We start from the raw sequence: 21,036 nt of genomic DNA, 5'->3' as shown, positions 1-21,036 counted from the left end.
TTCTTCTTTAAATTCTTTCATTTTTGTGGCAAAGCAATTAAATTTGTATTCACTTTTACTTTAGTTACAAAGATTGTTAAAGCAATCAAATTTAGTATGCAATTCTACAGATGTGAAGTAATTGCGATTTCCGTAAATTATTTTTTTCTCCAAACAAAATTTCTTTTGTATTCTTCTTTTTTTAATAAATTTTTTATTCTTATAAGTTAGCACAAAGAGAAGCATATAAAGTTAATCATAGTACGGGCACATAATTTAAATCGTTAATGAAATGAATAAAATTTAATAAAAGAATAATACAATGCACGTTCGTGTGAGTTTCTACATGATTCATATATATGAACACAAGACCAACTTCTTCGTTTTATAGCTTTAATATTGAACAGAATTTAAGAGTACAAAAATTTTTATTAATCAACTTTAATAATTTATCTTTGGTAAATGAATTTTGCCTTTTCATGCATTTTTTATCAATTAAAGTCTGAAAAGATGAAAATAAAATTATTTTCCTTCATTATTAATTTTGTTTTATATAATAAAAAATTTCTTGGTGGAAGATATGAGGAAATTTAGTGCTAGATTTTAGTTTGAATTTCAAAATTTTATAAAAAAAAGGGGCTTAGAACTTCCAAACTCCCCAACATTGAAAAATCACAACCCAACCAATTTAAATATCATTGATTTTTTCAAAATTTAACTTCAACGTTTTTGCATATTAAAAATTTTTTTTAGAAAAAATTAAAATTTATTAAATATTTTTAAATAACATTAAAATTTTAATTTTGAAATAGTTTAGTTCATTTTTAACCAAGGAGAAAAAGAAGTACCTAGTTCTAAATTAATTGTGAGAATCAATTCCAATAGACTACTCCTTTTTAATTGAAAGACTATAGGTTTTAATCATATACACGGAACACCCATTTAGCAAACCGAATTTACTTTCTTTTTACGATGTAATTACAAATTTTTATGTAATTGTGTATTTCAAATAGTAGATTGCATATAGAAATTCAATATAAACAAATATGTACTTAATAAACATGTGGATTACAGTATAAAGCAATGTGAAGAACATTTCTCCGGTAATTTCTTCATGCCTCTGTAACTCAGTTGGTAAAGCTTCCGCCTAGAAAGCAGTAGGTCACTGGTTCGAGTTAAGTTCGAGAAAAAAAATTTTTTAATTTTTCTGCCTTTTACAAGTTCCTTTGATCAGGTCTTCCATCTCTTCTGCAGTGGTATAAAGATTTCCATTAAGTTAAAATGTTTTATATAGTTTACACACTATTCGAAACTATGCCTTGCTATTAATATCATAAAAATTGTATATAAAGCCTTAGTAAGTGAGAATATTGCAGACCCAATTGCAGACCCTGTCTGTCGCTTTATGTTCGGCTCAACATATTTAAATGAAATTTTATATGTGATTTGATTCGGCTATGTTACGCATTGATCAATAGATCGTGGAACTGCACTTTGTTACTGTACGATTTGTTATTTACGCGCATGCAAAGAGACATCAATTTTACATTTTTAGTCATATCTACGGAACTAATTGATGGAATGGCACAAAAGATGGCACAAAGCCAAACGCTACTATGAGCCAAATTTACATTTTTCGAGGATTGTTAAGTAAAAGCTTAACATAAATTGTAGGAAGCGTATAAAAGGCATTTTTATTATCTTCTATAACACTCGCACTAAACTAGACAAAAACATTGCGGTCACCTCTCTGGTGATCACATTAAATTTTTTGTGTTAATATTAATTGCGATCAAGATTTTATTTAGAGAATCATTATGCGGTTATATAACAATCTTAACTTATTTATGGACTCAATATTTATTTAATATAGATTTTGCAACTGATTAGCAATTTTTAAACTTATTTAATTACAATAATTTGAGCTAATTAGCTACAAACATAAAATATTTTAAGTTTAAAAAGTGGAAAAATTATGAAAATAATGCATTTTTTTGAATTATAAAAAATTAAAGTTTAAAAACAATTTTTTTTTTCACTTTTTATTAAACGCGCCGGAAACACGTACAAAAAAAATATCTTTTTTTAATGACCTGAGGAATTTTATTTCTCCATTTTCCTCCATTTATTTACATAGTTAAGTAAAAGAAAAAGGTCAAAAGCAAAAAATAATTTACAATTCATTTACTTAAAAAAAAATTTGTAATTCCCAGGAAGTAATTTTAATAATAAGTTTTTGTATCTTTTTAATTAACGAGAATTCTTAATCCAATACCTAATCGAATTTAATTTCTTCCTCTTTTTTAATGTGAATTAAAGAAAATATTGCGAGTATTGGTTTTAAAAATATTATTGTTTTCCTTCTTCATTTGATATTGTCCTTTTAAGCTTATTATGTTACCTCTAGTTCACGACTTCATTTTAAAAATGCTGTGCAAAAAAGTCAAATTGGTTTTGAAAGATTTGTTAATTAATTTGTTTCACTCGTTTAAAAAATTCGCATATTACAAAGAAAATAACTTCGACTTTCTTTTTAGCATTTTTCCAAAAAAAATTTTGAAAAAAAATTCATCCAACCGTCTGTCCGTCCGTCCGTCCATATTTACGGCCGTCCGACCAACCGTCCGTCTGTCCGTGTGCCTGTTTACAAAACTTCTGCACCCTTGAAGATAGAAAGCTGAAATTTTATAAGTGCATAGATCTATACTTCCACAAACCCCTTACCTATCTCTATTCCATGCCACTAAAAAATATAATTATTTTTCTTAACTCACGCAAATTCGAGCATTTTGTTAACGCTTTTTTTTGTTTATTTCAAAACTTGAATATATTTCCCATCCTAAAAGTATGCAATTTTTGAAAAATATTCGTATATGAATAAATATGCTTAAATGAATATTATATGACTATATGCTTAAAAGCAGTATTATCACTTGTTGAAGCGAAAAGTGCTAAATTACAATTTAGTTTGAAATATACTAAAGCGTCTCATTATAAATTTAAAAACCGATTAAATAAAAGTATTTTTCTATGATTCTCGTTAAGAAGATGTCATAACGAAAGATCACATCCCAACCTATTAGGTTATTAATAAGGACCAATTAAACGTGAAATTTTAAGATTTATTTAAATTTAAATTGCAATTAATAAGAATACAATTAACAATTATTAATACATATAAAAATCTTCGAGAATTTTTAGGGTTCAGAACATTGGAATTTTGTTTTTGATTTTTGAAAAGATGTCGAATTGAAATATTAATATTAAGTAAACTCAAAATTTTCAGATTTTTTTTGAATTACCATGTTTCTAATTAACCCTTAGTTATAAACGAAGATTTTTGAGCTCGATTGCAACCCAATTTTTTCTGCCCCTTGAAATAAACTTAAAAGAATATAGCTTGGTGAAATTGGTTTATAGCCGAATCATCTATAGGCTTCATTTTATTTCTAAATACCTTTTGCGTTGTTCCTTATGTGTATGTGTTTATACTTATTATTTTTACAACACTGAAAAATAAATTTTAATTTGTTATGTCCTTAAGTCTTTTTAAGAAAAATTACAATTTGTGAAGAAATTTAATTTAATTTATTACTTTGCTACAACCATATTCATTACAAGCATCAGAATATGTATATAACAAAAAAAAATAATTGTGGAATAGTTTGTATTTTATAGTTGAATTCAACAACATGACCAAGTAAACAAAAACAATGCTCGGAGCAGAAATAAGGAACGGAGAAAAAAAACATATTTTTCTTTTAAATCTTTTCTATATTAAAATTATTCTCTTACCTGTTAATTTCATTTATTAATATTTATATACATAAATGAATTGTTTACAAGTATACATACCCATATACATAGGTACATATATATGTATACCAACATGTGTTTTTTTTTTGAGGTAATGAAAAGGATATAACATTTTTAAAACAATTATATTAACCAAGGTTAGTACTTTATTTTGTCATTAGCTTATGGATACACATACGAGAGTAATAAAAAAAAATTTCATTTTATGTATGTATGTTTATTACAAATTTTCATACATATATACTATATACATAGAAAATAATTTTATAATATTTTTATTTATACATCTATTTTTGTATATACAATTTAATGCATACGTATAATATGTAGGTACATATACAATGTATATGTGCATGTCGTATAGTAAACATGTAAATATAAAATTTAAGTACCTTTCAAAAACATTTTATTATATTTTTTTTTTAAGCTTAAAGTATTCTAGAAATTTTATTTTTAAGAGTTTCCTTTTTAAGGATATAACAGAAAAGGAAATACAGTGAAAAGCAAAATTAAACTGATTTAGTTAAATTTCATCAGGAGACATCTTTCTAAAATTGGTAAAATATTCGAAAATTATCGAAAATATTTAATAATAGAAAGTTTTGCCGCTGAAACCAGATCAGTTTTTGTTTTACTAAAATTTTAATTAACCCTTTGCCGCACTTCTAATTTATTTTTTTTTCTTTTTTTTTTATGTTTTTACTATTTTCTACGGTTCCTTGTTTTTACATTTATGTTTACTACGAAAAGTTAACAAAAATGTAAGCGATAATTTTTCTAATTGAAATGATAACGAATTAAATTGTATTTTGCGTCTAGATACTATTATGTCTTCTCTTTTTTCATTTGTGTATCTTCAATGCTGGCGTACAATTTAGCTAACTAATCCGTTGCGCGCTGACTTTTTATAGTTGTGAAAAAGCACAAATTTTCCAAATCTAGTCCAAACACACTTGTAAAATTTTTGTGTTCGTGTTTTATTGGTTGTACATTGCACAAAGACTTTAAATATAACATTGTTAAATTACCGTAAACTAAATCTGTGCATATAAATTTAATAGGTTTTTTTCTGAACCGGATTAACTCTGGCGGTTCTACAACAATTTTCCAAAAATTCCAAAAATCATTCAGACGTTTTCAACTACATCATGTGTGACAATATTTTACAGTATTCAAATTTAGTATAACTAGGCAAAAAGTTTCTGAAAATCGATAGTTTTAAAATTTTATTTTATTTAGAACCCAATTTTTTCAAAAAATTTCATGCAAATCGAATTAGTAGTGAGAGTCCATAAAGGGACGCAAACAGACCCAAACACTTTCATAGAACATAAAACATAGAAGATAACAAACATTTCTTTTTTATTCATTTATTAATTCCTGGAGATATACAATTGGGAACAATAACCTACATAACTACGTTTGTCGGTTTTCAATTTTAGTATGAAAGGGTTTTTAAATAAAGTTGGGTCAAACCAATGGTTTATATTGTAGCACTTTTCCCTTCAACAAGTGAAAATTTTGCTTTTAAATACAGTCTATGTATATCTAACACACTATTAAAAATATTTTCATTCATATACGATACTCTTTCTAGGATTGCATATATTTAGGATGACCGATTTATGCAGTCTTTGAAATAAAGCAAAAATTAGTATAAAGTGGGGTTAACATAATGCTCGATTTTAAGGGTTAATTGTGTGAGTTAAGAAAAATAATTATATTTTTTAATATCATGGAATTTACCGTTACCTTTTAGCGTTTATAGAAATTTGAAAAAGCTTGCGGTTTCGGAAATATAAGGTGTCAAAAATTCAAATTTTACAAATTTCAAGAGGTGATAACTAGAGAGGGGGTGGAGATGGAAAAAAATTTTCTTCTAACGAAATAAACTATTTTTTAGTATCTGAAAGCTACTAAAATTTCAGGCTCCCACAACCTGGGGTCTAGACGAAAAACAACATTAAAAATTTGAAAAAAAAACCGATTTTATGTAACAGTAAATTTTAACGGCCATTTTGTTTTTTTAAAGTTCAAGTATAACATGCCGCGATAGAAGAAGCAAGCCGCTGCCTTTATTCGTTTTGCAAAATTTCAAAAATGCTTATGGTTTCATTACAACAAAAATTTTGTTCTATGGAAATAAGTTTCTAGTAAAGATCTATGTACTTATTAAGTTTCAACTTTCTATCTTCAAGGGTGTAGAAGTTTTATAAACAAAAAAAGTGTCCACGGACGGACGGACGGACTGAGTGAAACTAATAAGCACTTTTTTTCAAAAAATTTTTGGAAAAGTGCTAAAAAGTACTCTTAAAATCAATTTTTTTCGCAATAACTTCCAGACCCATAGAGTTGTAAATTTTTTTCCTTCCTTTTTTTAAAAACTACCACAGATTTTATAAATAACTTCCCAAAGCTTCATGGTAATGGAATTAGTAGCATAAGAATGCATATAAATCATAGATTGTTGCATTTTTTCACAATATTCAGTGCAATAATTTTGCAATATCCCTCCGTAAAATACAAATTTCGACTATAGTTTCAGAATTATGAATAAAGATTATATTATTTTTTTTTTCAAATGAATGCTGAACTTAGGCTCGATTTATTTAGCTTAAGAGACTGTTTTACAAACAAGTAATGTATGAATTATGAATGCATTTCATACATAAAATTTTCATTCTCACTGTACCTATAGTGGATACAGTGTTTCATAATCTGGTGGTAGCATCATAAGTACATAATATTGCGATGAAAGATAATTTTCAAGATAGTTTTTTTCTCTTTTTATTTTTTTACTTACCAATTATTATGTATTATACTTTATTTAATAAATAGATAAAAGCAACATGTATAAAAAACAGAAATTTATACCATCCATGTTTCGTGTATTATAATGTTTATAATATGTACTTGAAATTATTGAGGTATATAAAATAATATTTAATTGGTGTTGAGCTTTAACAACTTTTTATAAATATTTTTTAATAGTGAATTAAATAAAAAAAAAATTTTATCCTTTTTTTCCTATAGTTTTTCTTAGAAAACAGAAAGGAGATTATGAAAATTTTAGATAGCGTGAAAATAATTTTTTTTTTCTTGGTAAAAAAATAAAATTTTTTTAATTAAATTTCAATGAAAAATGCTTTAAAACGAAATTCCTTTAAAATAAATCTGTTTCTAGACATTTTGAAAATCAATTTTAATTAATTCTTATTTAATTTGTTTCAGGAATAACTTTTAAATTTATTAAAATTGATAATAATTGAATTATGTATTTTAATTTTACTTTGATTAGGAAGTGGAATAAATGAGTTTAAAATTGATAAAATTGTCTAAAACGGTATTACGTTATAAAATCTTTTATGATCCTTTAATTTTGAATAAAAATTTTAAACCAAGACCTAAGGTATAGGTTACGCTGAAATTGAAACTGGATTTTTTTTTCTGTTTTAAATAGGCCTTCTGCGTTAAATTAATAAAATGAATTTGAGAATGATTTTAATTAAAATTTAAAATATTTGCAGCCAATAGATGTGATTATTAATATGTATTTTTTTTCTCAAGAAAATTTCAATTAAAATCTGTAATGTTATATAATTTTTTATTATATATTTATTACAATAAGAAATGTTATTTTTGTTGAGCTGTATCATTGCTTAAAACTAGTCAAAATACTCGTTCATTAACGGCTGTAAATTTTAGACTTTCTTGTGTTAACATGTTCATCGTCTCATTTATTTAATTCAAAACCATCGCTCACTTCGCCAGCTTTACGTTATTACAAAGTATTGTAAAATTTATTACCCTAATTTAATTATAAAAATTGCTAACTAGAATAAAATGTCATAAAATAGTAAAAGAGCCATTTACGTTTAATTCGAAAAATTTCGATTTTTGAAGAATTATTGAAACTGAATTTTGTAGATATTGTAGACTCAAAAGATCTCGTCAGTTAAATCAAGTGCTTTTAAAGTATAGCACTAAAACAAAATATAAAGAAAATTGCTTTCTTTTAAAATGATTGCCTTAAAAATTTAATTGCGAACTTGGATTATTAAAGAATTTATTTCGAAAGAAGTTGAATTAGGCTAACAATAATATTTCACTACAATATTAGTTTTTAATTAGAAGGTAATTCCTGTCGAGTTCTAAAAATTTATAAAACTTGTTTACTTGTTTGGCTGAGTTATGTTGAAAGATTCAAAAATTTTAATAATCAGTCGAAGTTTGTCGCTTTTAGAGCCTTGCCTCTAAAAATTTATGTAAATATGTATAGATAAAAATTTAGTTCTTAACGAAAATTTTGCAAACCCACACAATGGCGGACAGGCGAACACACGTTCTTTATTTATTTAATATAAAAACTTTCTTGTAAAGTATTCAACTAAAGCCTTGTAATGAAACATAGTAAAATAGTAAGAGCCATGAGAATCCTAACAGCATAATACAACCCTCATTGAAAGTGTTAAGAATGTGAAAGTAAAAACAATTCTTACAAAAAAATTTTCCTCACATTTAAATTACTATTTTTTTTTTTCTAATTTTTTTCACTATCAAGGCCAATCCCCGAAAAACACATAATTTATATTATAATTCGTATATGTCTATCTAAAAAGATATATACATACATATACGTGTTTACATGTGCACATCATTGTGTAGAATCCACTTTACTCTTGGAACTTGGAACATATTAACACTAAAAATATTATAGTTATGTATACAGTTATATATAGCTGTAACAGGTAAACCATTAAGATTTTTATTCTCACTCACATTTTCTGTTAATGACTTGATTTAGTAATTTTAGTCACGGGCCGGACTTTTATAATACATTTCAATACAAGATAATATATAAAAATATTTATATCGTAAAACGAAATATGCTTATATGAATGTAAATGTGAAGTTATAAAGAGTTTTCTTTCAATAATATAATCAGAGTATAGTATTAGTATCTATGTATATGTGTTTGTATTATTTTCAGTAAATATATATTATATACATATACGAGTACATATAAGTGCGTGTTGGATGAATTTTAATACAAGATGGATAAAACTTTTTTCATATTTTACTTTCAAGTTTGTTTGTTTTTTTTTTTATTTAAAAAAAAAGTTGTATATTTATTTAATAGAGTTAAGGATAGTAAGTTATTATTCCCTTATTTCTTTTTTATAATTTTATATTTGACGTGTAGGTATGAGTTGTACCTACTATTCTAAGTTGGGTGAGAAGATTTAGAACTGTTCACGACGTATTGGAAAAATACTGATACAGAAAATTTACTTTTTTACTATAGCAATCTATTTTAAATTTGAACAAACAGGAGCGATATTTGAGATGTTTTCATTTGGCTTAATTATTACGGACCGCATTGCTACAATAAGGAAACTAATGTGATGGCATCAAATTTTGCATAACCAGTTTTCGGGGGAAACGCACTTCTTCATAGCAGGGAAAATTAAATAAATTATTTTTAGAGAGATGTTGTTCTGTCTGTACGTATGTGTGTGCAGATCTGATATCTCAATGTCAACTGAACCGATTTTCATGAAAATTTATATCTAAGTTTTAATCACGTTTCGGATCTTTACTGCGGCCAATTAATTATATAAAAAGTGAAATTATTAACTTGAAATTTAATGCATTAATTTACGGTGTTAAAACATGGAATTTGTAAAGTTTTTGGGGAAATCAGAATTGGCAGACCAACGTAGGAGCCGACTTTACATTTTTCTAGAGAATATCTACAGAACTAATTGATAGAATCTCTTGAAATTTAATATTTAAGGTCAGTTTTCCACTAAAAATAAATAACGAACTTTTCAGGAAAAAGAGACAATGCACTGGCGGTCGGTTATGTGCTGACAACACCAGATTTTTTTTTTTCTACTATCCATACTTAAAAAGTAAATTTAATTCTGCGTTTTCTTTGTATTTGTACAGCAAACTGTAAAATTTTTATATACAGGGTGGTCCTGATCTAGTCCAAACGCGTTCGGGGTACGTCTAATGGTAGTATAAAAAAACTTCAATAAAAATGTCTGACAAAAATATCCATTTTAGCTTTAAAGCTGTTGATGCTACAACAATGTATTGTTCGCAATTGATAGACCTACATTACGATTTGCCATTGCATAATCATATCAATTGCATAATTATTCAGTGACTCAACCTCATATAAAAAATATTTTTAATTTTTTAAATTCATGCTGCAGTTTCCCACTTGTCGAACGAATTTAAATAAATTAAGGCCTTGATTTGTTGAAATTCAAACGCTTATTCCTATGTTTCCTTTAATTAATAAAAAAATTCTTAATTAAAATTTAAATATTGATTAAGCAAACGAGCTCTGATTTTTTTTGCTATTGTTTATAGTAGTGAGTATTAAATTTTACAAAATAATTCTTACAATTGGCGGGAGCAACCCTGTATTGTTTTTGTTTTTTTTCCCCGTGCCATTTTTATTATTCAACGTTATATTATTATGTGGAAAGTGAAAGTAAAAATGAAAAAAGATAAGAAGTGAAAATAATTGCTTTTTTTTTTTATTGAAAAGTTTTTAATGAGGAAGGAATTTTTCTCCATCATGTTAAGTATCTAATGTATTTATACACACACACTCTTATATCCGCGTATATAAGTATGCATATAAAAGTACTATATAATCAAGTATTTATACGAATAGATACAATTTCAATTTCTAAAAGTTTAATTCTTCATACCATTTTATTTTCCAGTTTGAAATTTTCATTTTAATTTTCTTTTTACTCTAATACTCGTATAACGTTGTATTATCCTGCCTCCCTTCTATACTCTTGTGAATTTCATTTCACATTTTTAGTTTTTAATCAATAAACTCTAAGAGTGGAAGTCATTGTATGAAAAGGTATTTAGGTTAATAGATATTTTATTGATATTAAATACCTTCCGTAGATAATTTCAGTATAACATATACATATCTCTATATATCTAAACATAGGTGTACATATGTGTATAAATATAACAGAAAATAAATTCCTTTATGTCATGATAGTATATTTATGTATAAAAATATTATAGAATTTTGGTGTGGGGAATTTAATGGAAATTTTCATTTCAAATGTTTTTTAGCTTTAACGAATTAATCTGTGGATTAATATATTGGAAAATTTCGAGATAATTTTCCGTTTTTTGTTTTTATGTTTTATTATATTGTGGGGTTTAATGGTATTTGAAAATTTTTTCTATTGTATATACAATGTGGTCCGTGATATTAATATTTGTTAAATTGTTTTCCACGATTAACTCTTAATTAGGGTCATGGGGTCTACACAATTTGATATTGAAACAAAAAATATCTAATACAGAGCTTCAAACAAGTTCTTTCTCTATTTAGCTCCTTAATTAGATATTGACTCCATGCAACTATTTCAATAACACTTTTTTAAAGTTTGCTTGTTGACAACACTTTTGCGCATTCTGGGTCGCATGTGAAGTAAATAATTTACTCATAAATTCTATACTAACCTTTGTTGTCATTGACCCCAGCTAAGCCAAAAATTAGTAACTTTAACAAGGATTTAATATATCTATAGTAATTTTAAGAATGACTTTAAAGTATTTTATATAAGTTCTAGTAAAGAATTTTAATTATTTTTTCAATGTTGCTGCCATAACTAGAAACCACCAACGACAAATTGTGTGATTTTCTTGGTACGCCTTATTAAGGGTTAACAAAAGCTATATAAAATTTTTTTTTTCTTTTTTACTTCTTTATTATAATAAAGTTTTAAAGGGTACGGAAATAAAGAAGAAAGATGAAAATTAGTAAAATAACTTGAACTCGTGCATTAGAAAATTAAAAATGAAAAACTTCTTTACAATTTTTTCTTGTAGAATTTAATTACAAGAATTCTTTTTTGTTGCCTGGTCTTTCAAATATTTTAATTCAAAGATTTTCAGAAGAACTTTAATATTCTTAACTTAAGTATCTATTTATCCATTTAGCACAATTTTCTTGGAAATTTTCATTGAATTTTTGTATAATTTTTTTTTTGGTTTCTGCTCTTTTCGCGAAAGTTCTTAAAGAAATTAAATTAAATATTTTTGGTCACTGTACTTACCCAATATTTTTAAGGTAAGACACATATGTATCTACTACTTAAGTTCGAAATGACCCTTTAAATGTGGTGGTCAAGTTCAATGTACAACAAAAGTTAAACGTGTAATTTTAATATATTTATTTTCTATGGAAAAGGGATATCTTTACGGTACTCACAACAACTTCCGTTTAATGTAAAATTCGGTGAAAATTCTAAGCAGATCAAAAAGTTATGAAAAAAATCTGATGTGATCAGCACATAACCGACCGCAAGGTGCTTTGTTTCTCTTTGTTTGGCAAAAATTTTACAAAAGATTATGGAAATATCCTTTAAAAACTTATGTCAATGCTAGCAAAAACGTTAGCAAAGCTTTCAGTTAGCATTCCTAGAAACATTATTCCAAAACCTTATTATTGCAACAAAAAGCATTTTGTTTTATGTGAAAGACTTGTTAAAATTCTGCTTTACAATTCTTTATGCCGAATTCAAAACATAAGGTTTCAAATTTCCTATATTTTGCCATTTTTTACGTAATACAACAACCATTTGTACATAGATAAATTTCTGTATATTTTCCTTGTAGTCTGTTCTCTATATTAAACTCAAATAACTATTAATTTTCTTTTTACAACTCTTTTATTTGCGAAATATTTACGTTTGTTTTTATTCCTTGCTCGCTATTTAGTAAATTTAAGATTTAGAAATCCTTAAACACATACATACAAAAAATACCTTAGAAAAATGTTTAGGCAACGCATATTACACTTAATTGTGCCTGTGTATGTAAGTATGTTCTTTTATCCATAAATAATCATTAAGTTTTTTGTAAATTATAACTGAAGCGTTAATCCTCTTTTCTTGAATCCTGGGTAGCAGAACTATAAAACATAAGAAAACATAAGAAAATAAATAGAATAATAAAACGCAAAACAAAATAATAAAATTTTAGTCTCGAAATTATTATATAAGCAACGTTAAGAGGATAATGTTACTAATATTATTAAAGTTGCAGGAACATATATTAAATAAAGTTGTGGTGCTACTTTTCGCTTCGGCAACTGAAAATTCCACTTTTATACACAATTTTTATGTATACCTACTACACTAATCAAATTACTTTCATTCATATACGAAAATATTTCAAGGATTGCATATATTTAGGATGAACGATTTATGCAGGCTTTGAAATAAAACAAAAATAAATATAAAGAGGGGTTAACATAATGCTCCATTTTAAGGGTTAATTGTGTCAGATAAGAAAAGAAAATTATATATTTTAATGTCATGAAATTTACCGTTACCTTTCTGCATTTATACAAATTAAATTGCAGTTTCACAAATATAAGATGGTAAATATTGAAATTTCACAATGAAAGCTATTAAGATATCAGACTTTCACAACCTGGGGCCTGCAAGAAGAACGAGATCAAAAATTTGGAGAAAACAGATTTCAGATAATAGTAAATTTTAGCTCTAAAGCAATAAGAAAAAAGCTCAACTTTTACATGAAATTTTTCAGTTTTAAAATTAAATTTTCCAAAGTCACTCAGAATTCCTGTATATTATTACTCTTGTATTATTCTCCAGTTATAGCATTGGAATATCATTTAAAAAAAATTGAAAATAGTTCTTATGAGTACTGATTGTAGTTCATCCGCATGTAGGTCATCAAACATTTGTGCCGCACGTTGCGGTCATAAACGTGATGTTGCGGTCCCAGTATTTTTATTTAATCATAGAAAATGAGGAAAAACTGAATTAGTTATAAATGGAACTTTAATAAAATGACTAAAGTAAAAATTGAGGAAAAGAAAATAACATACATACATGCTTCATAAATATTATACAAGACACAACAACAGCACAAAAATTCATATGTTCCTTTTTATCATTTCATAAAGCGTGCGTGTTTATTGCTTACAGTTATTTTCCATTTTCTTCTTGTTTTTTTTTTATTTATTTGTCATACTCAAGTTGAACTTTTCTACTCATCCAATGAAAGTCAAATAGAATTTACAAAAAGAAGAAAATATAGGTAAAAGAAATAAATGAAGAACTGAAAAGGATGTGTAATAAAAAAGATAAGGACATGTGCAAAGTGAAGGTTTCTACTTACATTTGTATTTTATAATTGTACGTTTGATCGTGTGTACATTGGGCTTCTCAAGCTCTTTTAATTTTCTTGTTTGATAGAAATGCTAATACGTATATATTTTTTTTTATAAGATATTCTAATATTTATTTTAAGTACCACTACATATTCTAAACGTTCACATGTATGTACTATAGTACACAGGAATTCTTTGTTTTTGATGACCTTTAAAAAATAAGGTCAATGATTTTGATATTGATATGTCGCGGTCTAATGATTACCTTTGAACTTTCTTTGCCTGACAACAAATATTTATGAGACATATTAGAAATATGAATTAAATAAAAGGATATTTTACATACTTATTTAAGAATCACTTATAAAATGATACAATAAAGGTTCATTGAAATATTGTACTTAATATGCGTTGCAAGTTGCAAGAAAATTTCAATTAATTTAATAAAGTTCGGTCAGACCAATGGTTTATATTGTTGCAATTTTCCCTTCAACAAGTGAAAATATTGCTTTTAAATAAAGTCTGTTTATATCTACCTCACTATTAAAAATATTTTCATTCATATCCGAAACTATTTTTGAGATTGTATATATTTAGGATGAACGATTTATGCAGTCTTTGAAATACAGCAAAAATTAATATAAAGAGGGGTTAACATAATGCTCGACTTTCTACGTTTATACAAATATGAAAAAGCTTATGGTTTCACAAATATAAGGTGGCAAAAATTCAAATTTTATAAGTTTCGAGAAGCGATAACTTAAGAGGGGGTGGAGGTGGAAAAAAATTTCCTTCTAACGAAATGAACTATTTATTAGTGTCTATAAGCTATTAAAATATCAGACTTTTGCAACCGGGCGTCTAAAAAAGAAAGAGATCAAAATTTTGGAAAAACCGGATTTTAAATAAAGGTAAATTTTAACGGCCATTTTGTTTTTTTAAAGTTTGACTCAGTATCTTGCGATAGGAAAAGTGCTTTTCTGCGTTTGCAAAATTTGTACATGGAAATCACTTTTCATAAATTTTGAGTTCACAACTTATTCAAAATTTCTCACATTTGAAAAGAAAAGGTTATTAAAACTATTGTAAAGCTTTATGAATTCTTTTATTTAAGGAAGATTCATTTAGAGCTTGACAAAGGTATATAATTATTTAAAAGCTAAACTATTTAAGGTTTTTAAAAAATTTTTAACAGTACTAAAAATTTATTTGCCTGTCTTCATTTCAAGAAGGTAAACGGAATCAATTAAATTTAAAAGTTAGTGCCAAATATTAAAAATAAAATTTTAAATGAAGAGTACAAAATTTCGTTTAAATACGGAAATTAAAAATTATTTCAATATGAATTAGCAGATTTTAGGTGTACAATTGTGAAAGTAAATGTTAATGAACTATTAAATTTAAAATAAATGTACAGATGAAGGGCTTTAAAGACAATTTAAATTTAAAAAATTCAAAAGAAATATCTTTCACTGAGCTGATATAACAACTGCAGTCTGTTCTCTATCGTATTAGTAAATATGAACTGAACATGTTTATTTACCGACAGCATTGCTTACAATAAGCGAGGTTATGTGGTGACACCAAATTGCGGATGTCGAGTTTTCGATGGAAACGCACTTCTTCATAGCAGGGAAGCGTAAATAAACTATTTTGAGAGAGATGACGGTCTGTCGGTCCATGTTTGCACGGGTGTATCTCAAGTTCGGCTGAACCGATTTTGATGAAATTTTATATGTAAGTTTATTTTGGCTATGGCGCGGATTGATCAACTTTTTTAATATATCAGATCTCGGGCCAATTTTAAATTTTTACATATATTAATCAACCAATTTACATATCAATTTGGTTGTACGTTTTCCTTAGCTGTTTATCCAAATACGATATTGAGTATAAAATTTGTATTTCCGTGTATATTTGAATAAATAAACCTTAATCATTATAATTTTATATTTAATATTATAAATGCATATATAGGCAAACATTCATAAAAGTTATATAACAGTTTTTTTTTTATATTATATTAAGATAAAATAATCCAAAATCATTGAAATAATTTTTTTTTTGTTCTCATTACAGGAACCTATTTTCTTCTGTACGATTTCATTGATTATTTTGATAAAGATGAAGCAACACTTTTAACAAGGGATAAATTCATAGAAATTATGAATACAATCTTTAATAAAGTAACTGAACCGGAAAGAGAAGCAATCATATTTCAGGTATGTGTTCGATAAATTTACATTCTTTTTTAAAATTATTTTTTGTATAATTTAATCTTCAACTCTTATTCATTTATATGTATGTATATGCTTATTCTTTGAATGTATTGATTATAAATGTAAAAACCTGATCTCGATTTTAAATACTTTCGGATGTGAAACTTAATGAAGAATATTTTTCTCGCTTATTCCTATTTTCTTTCATATAAGATCAAAAGAACCTTCGTACCTGAATAAATTTATTCATAAAAAAAAAAAAAACTAAAACCAAAAAAAAAAATTAATTCTCCCTTGAAAATAATTTTCATTTTTTTAAATTTTATAGTATAAAAATGAAAATCTGAAAGGTATAGTATTTAAATGTTTGCGATTTAATGATCCGAAAAAGAAGTGTTATGAATAATAAATACGAAATTTAATTAAATTTACAGATGCAGGAATTAAATATGTATGTACTTGTGTTATCAAAAGTAGAAGAGGAACAAAAAGTTGAAGGTCATTTTAAATAGCATCCTTATAGCATTTTATTTTTTAAAAATTATCAGATAATTTTTACCAAATTTCATTTTTTTAAAATTTCACTAAACTCAAACAGTTTCTCTTCGACAGAAAGTTTAAGCATACTAAATTGATGTTCTTAGTTTGCTATAATGTGATTTTATCATAATTTCTAAAATATTTGTAGGGTGAGCTTCTGGACTTGTAAACAAAAAAAAATTTTCTTCAAAATTACCAACATCTTGTCAGAATTGAATTTTTTTATTAGATAATTTCATCACTTTTACATTTGTTCAAAATACAAATGATAAAGTTAAGAAGTAATTGAGTTATTAAGAGATGATTATGTGAAAGTTCAACGTTTAGCCTATACTTGAATTATATTATGGATTTTTAAAATTGAATTGTGTTGGATTGTAACCCATTAATTTTCCTATTTTAATATAAAGTTTCTTATCCAATAAAGGGAAACTAAATATCTTTTTTTAATATTAAAATAAAATATTTAATTTTAATTACTTTTTATTAAGTTAGCTAAATTTAAAAAAAAATCCATCATCCCTACCAGGTTCTACTAAATTCCAACTTTAATATTCATTTAATTGTTATACTATAATTATTATTATATAAACTATATTCTTTTAAGTTCTTTTCAAAATTAAATTTCACATAATTATGCTAATTAAATCATTTTCGAAATAAAAATTCGAATTTCGTTTATAAAATTGTCAAAAAATTGGAATTTTCCACATAATTTTCATTAGTTTCACTCTGTCCGTCCGTCCGTGGACACTTTTTTTGTTTACAAAACTTCTACACCCTTGAAGATAGAAAGCTGAAATTTAATACGTACATAGATCTTTACTAGAAACTTATTTCCATAGAACAAAATTTTTACCTATCTCCCCTCCTCTAGAAGTTATACCCCCCCAAAACCCTGAAAATTGCCTTTTTTAACTATTTGTTGTAATGAAACCATAAGTATTTTTGAAATTTTGCAAACGTATAAAGGCAGCGGCTTGCTTCTTCTATTGCGGCATGTTACACGTGAACTTTAAAAAAACAAAATGGCCGTTAAAATTTACTGTTACATAAAATCCGTTTTTTTTTTTCAAATTTAATGTTGTTTTTCGTCTAGACCCCAGGTTGTGGGAGCCTGAAATTTTAGTAACTTTCAGACACTAACAAATAGTTTATTTCGTTAAAAGAAAATTTTTTTCCATCTCCACCCCCTCTCAAGTTATCACCTCTTGAAATTTGTAAAATTTGAATTTTTAACACCTTATATTTCCGAAACCGCAAGCTTTTTCAAATTTCTATAAGTTCAAAAAGCTAACGGTAAATTCCATGACATTAAAAATATAATTATTTTTCTTAACTTACACAATTAAACCTTAAAATCGAGCATTATGTTAACCCGACTTTATATTGCTTTATTTGAAATACTGAATAAATCGTTCATCCTAAATATATGCAATCCTAGTAATAGTTTTGTAAATAATTTTAATAGTGTAGGAAGTATACATAGACTGTATTTAAAAGCAGAATTTTCACTTGTTGAAGGGAAAAGTGCTACAACATAAACCATTGGTTTGACCCAATTTTATTTATCTATATATAATACGAGTATACAAATATTTTAAAATTTCTAAGAACATTAAAATATTCTAAGGAAATGTGTACCGTGTAAAAATATTAAAATAAATTTGTAAAAACTGTATAATTCTATACTGATTACAGTTTTGTTAAAATTAATTAAAATGTTAAAAAAAACTTTATTTTTACGAAATAATGGCCTTCATTTTGTTTTAGAAAAATTAATTTTTAAAAAAGAATTATGAACGAACAGACAGTCAAAACAAATTTTCTTTTGTTTGATAACCTAGTTTTATTTTATAATATCTTTGGATATGTTGTGATGACAAAAAAAAATCTCATGTGGCATTGGGTATTTTTTAGTTTTGTGTTACAAAAGATTATGAAAATGGCTTTTGAACACTTCATTTCAATTTTAAGGAAGTTAGCAAGAAATTAATTAACATACCTAGAAAAGTGTATATATATTTGCCTCTGTGTAGGATTTTGTTTTGTGCTAGCCGATTTTCCAATTAATTTCGGTAACATCTACAACTCAGATGTCAAATTTAAAGAAATTCCATGGTAAAAAATATGGTAAAAAATGTAAAATCAAACCCCGCTCTGATTTTTCTAAAAATATATTTCTAAAATTTATGAAAAGTTGATCATTCCGTGCCATATCCAAAATAAAGTTAAATATAAAATTTCATCGAAATCAGTTCAGCCGAACTTAACATTCATGCGTGCACACACAGCCCGACAGATCGAAAGGCCGACATCTCTCTAAAAATAGTTTATTTACGTTTCTCTATACTAAAAAGAAGTATTTTGCTACCAAAAACTCGACATCTGAAATTTGTCGCCATCACATAATCTCCCTTATTGTATGCAATGCGGTCGGCAAATTAATTAATCTAAAAGTAATTTAAAATAATATACTTTTAATATTACTAAACAATTTCATACTTTATATACTACTTACCTATCTAATTGATTTTCAATAATAAAGTTGTAAATTACTTTCTCATTCTTTTCTTTTTTGGACAATTATCTATGGAAGGTAATGCGTGTTAAAGAAATTCATCAATTTTAATGAATAATTCAATCATTTTAATCCCTACAACTTTTATATGAAGTTTTTGTATTTAATTAAAGAATTTAAGTATTGTTACTATAATTTTTTTCCCTTCTTTTATTTAATTTATAGTATACCGGATGGGAAAGTGGTAATGATGGTTTTAATAATCAATATCAAGTTGGACAAGCTGTTGGGGATCATTTCTTTATATGTCCGACAAATGAATATGCAATTGGAATGGCTGAGAGAGGAGCTAATGTTCATTATTATTATTTTACTCATGTAAGTATGTACTCGTAATTGAAAATTGTTTTCTGGTAAAAGTGGTAGATTTTAAAAATTAATTTAATAATTACGTTTTATAATTGTTTTCAATTTCTGTGCTGTCGTTCGACTAACATCAAATAATTTTAATCGTTTTATAAATTCCTTAAATGCATACAAAATGTATTATTAATCCCCACAAAATTTGTTTTGAAATTGTGAAAAAATTTTGTTATTGTTACCTTTACATTTATTATTTTCCTTTGCATTAGAATTTTAATCATTTCAATTCACTAAAACTTGCTGTTGAAAATAAAAACCTTTAAAAATTTAATATTGAAAAAGGATACTCACGTATTTCTCAATTTGTATAGTTTAAATTTATTGAAATGCTTAGAAATATATTGAACAAAAAAATCAATAAAACGTAAATAAGGCAAATGAAGTCATCAGTTAACCTTTAATCTTTTATAAAACAAAAATTTTTATAATGACATCATAATTAAACGCTTACAATTGCTTCACTACTTTTATGTAGTTAAATCGATGACGATCAAATTCTATTCAACTGATTTCTTTTTATTACTATTATTATTCACTTTTATTACAATCTCACGATAAGATTTCTTTATTATACGATATATTTTCAATTGATAGTATTTTTATAATTTGATTTTTTTCTCTCTCGTTCTACACCTTTATTATAAGTTTTTTTTTGTGAAAAAAAAAATACGCCACTGATAATATTTTTTTTAGCTAACAATATCATTTAAATAATTCCCTTAATTATTATTTACTTATCCATTTTATATTTTTTGTTTGAATACACAATTATGTACATTTTTACAGATGTGTGTATATTATAGTAAAATATTAGTACAGGGTGTTGCACGAGGAATATTAAGAAATAGAAAAATTTTTTTATTCAAGTGATTTTGTTAGAAAGTGTGTTACCTAATGAAAAATGTGTACTCGTAGGTCACAAATGTTTAGAATATTATTCTTATATACTTCAATATTTCGTGGCTTTTCGAATTTCAATGACTCTATATTTCTCATATTTCAAAAGGTACCAGTACTCTTACAAGATTTTTCAAGTTAATTGTCAGTGAATCCGAGAATAAAATCTCCAATTTATGAGAAGCCAATACATAGCGCATTATTTTAATTTAATTAAAAACATTTTAGATTTTTCTCTGATTCGGATAAATTTGAAACTAATGCCAATCTATAAGCGGAAATTTTTTTCAATTATTCTTATATAGTCGTATGAATGTAGTACTTTTTCAAAGACTTTGTTGAAAAAATATCAAACTTGACAGATATTATTTGAATTCATAAAAACTATAAACTTTCGTAAAAAAAAGTTTATTTTACTTTAAAACAGTTTAAATTAGGAAAAT

At 25.8% G+C, this 21,036-nt stretch overlaps 1 protein-coding gene across 1 annotated transcript in view; it reads left to right on the top strand.

Annotated features, from left to right (window-relative positions):
• The window catches only part of LOC129611240 (acetylcholinesterase), a 161,909-nt gene that overhangs the window by 84,530 nt on the left and 56,343 nt on the right, over positions 1–21,036 (top strand). The window contains exons 6-7 of the mRNA XM_055524287.1: positions 16,073–16,215; positions 19,499–19,651. Coding sequence (XP_055380262.1) covers positions 16,073–16,215; positions 19,499–19,651 — 296 coding nt within the window. The remainder of the gene's footprint in view (positions 1–16,072; positions 16,216–19,498; positions 19,652–21,036) is intronic.

This window comes from Condylostylus longicornis, unplaced genomic scaffold, assembly GCF_029603195.1.
Source record: "Condylostylus longicornis isolate FDR11 unplaced genomic scaffold, ASM2960319v2 ptg000004l, whole genome shotgun sequence".
In the NCBI taxonomy this organism is placed as follows: Eukaryota; Metazoa; Arthropoda; class Insecta; order Diptera; family Dolichopodidae; genus Condylostylus; species Condylostylus longicornis.
The sequence above is the reverse complement of the archived record's forward strand: the minus strand, read 5'-3'. Positions and strand labels throughout refer to the sequence as shown.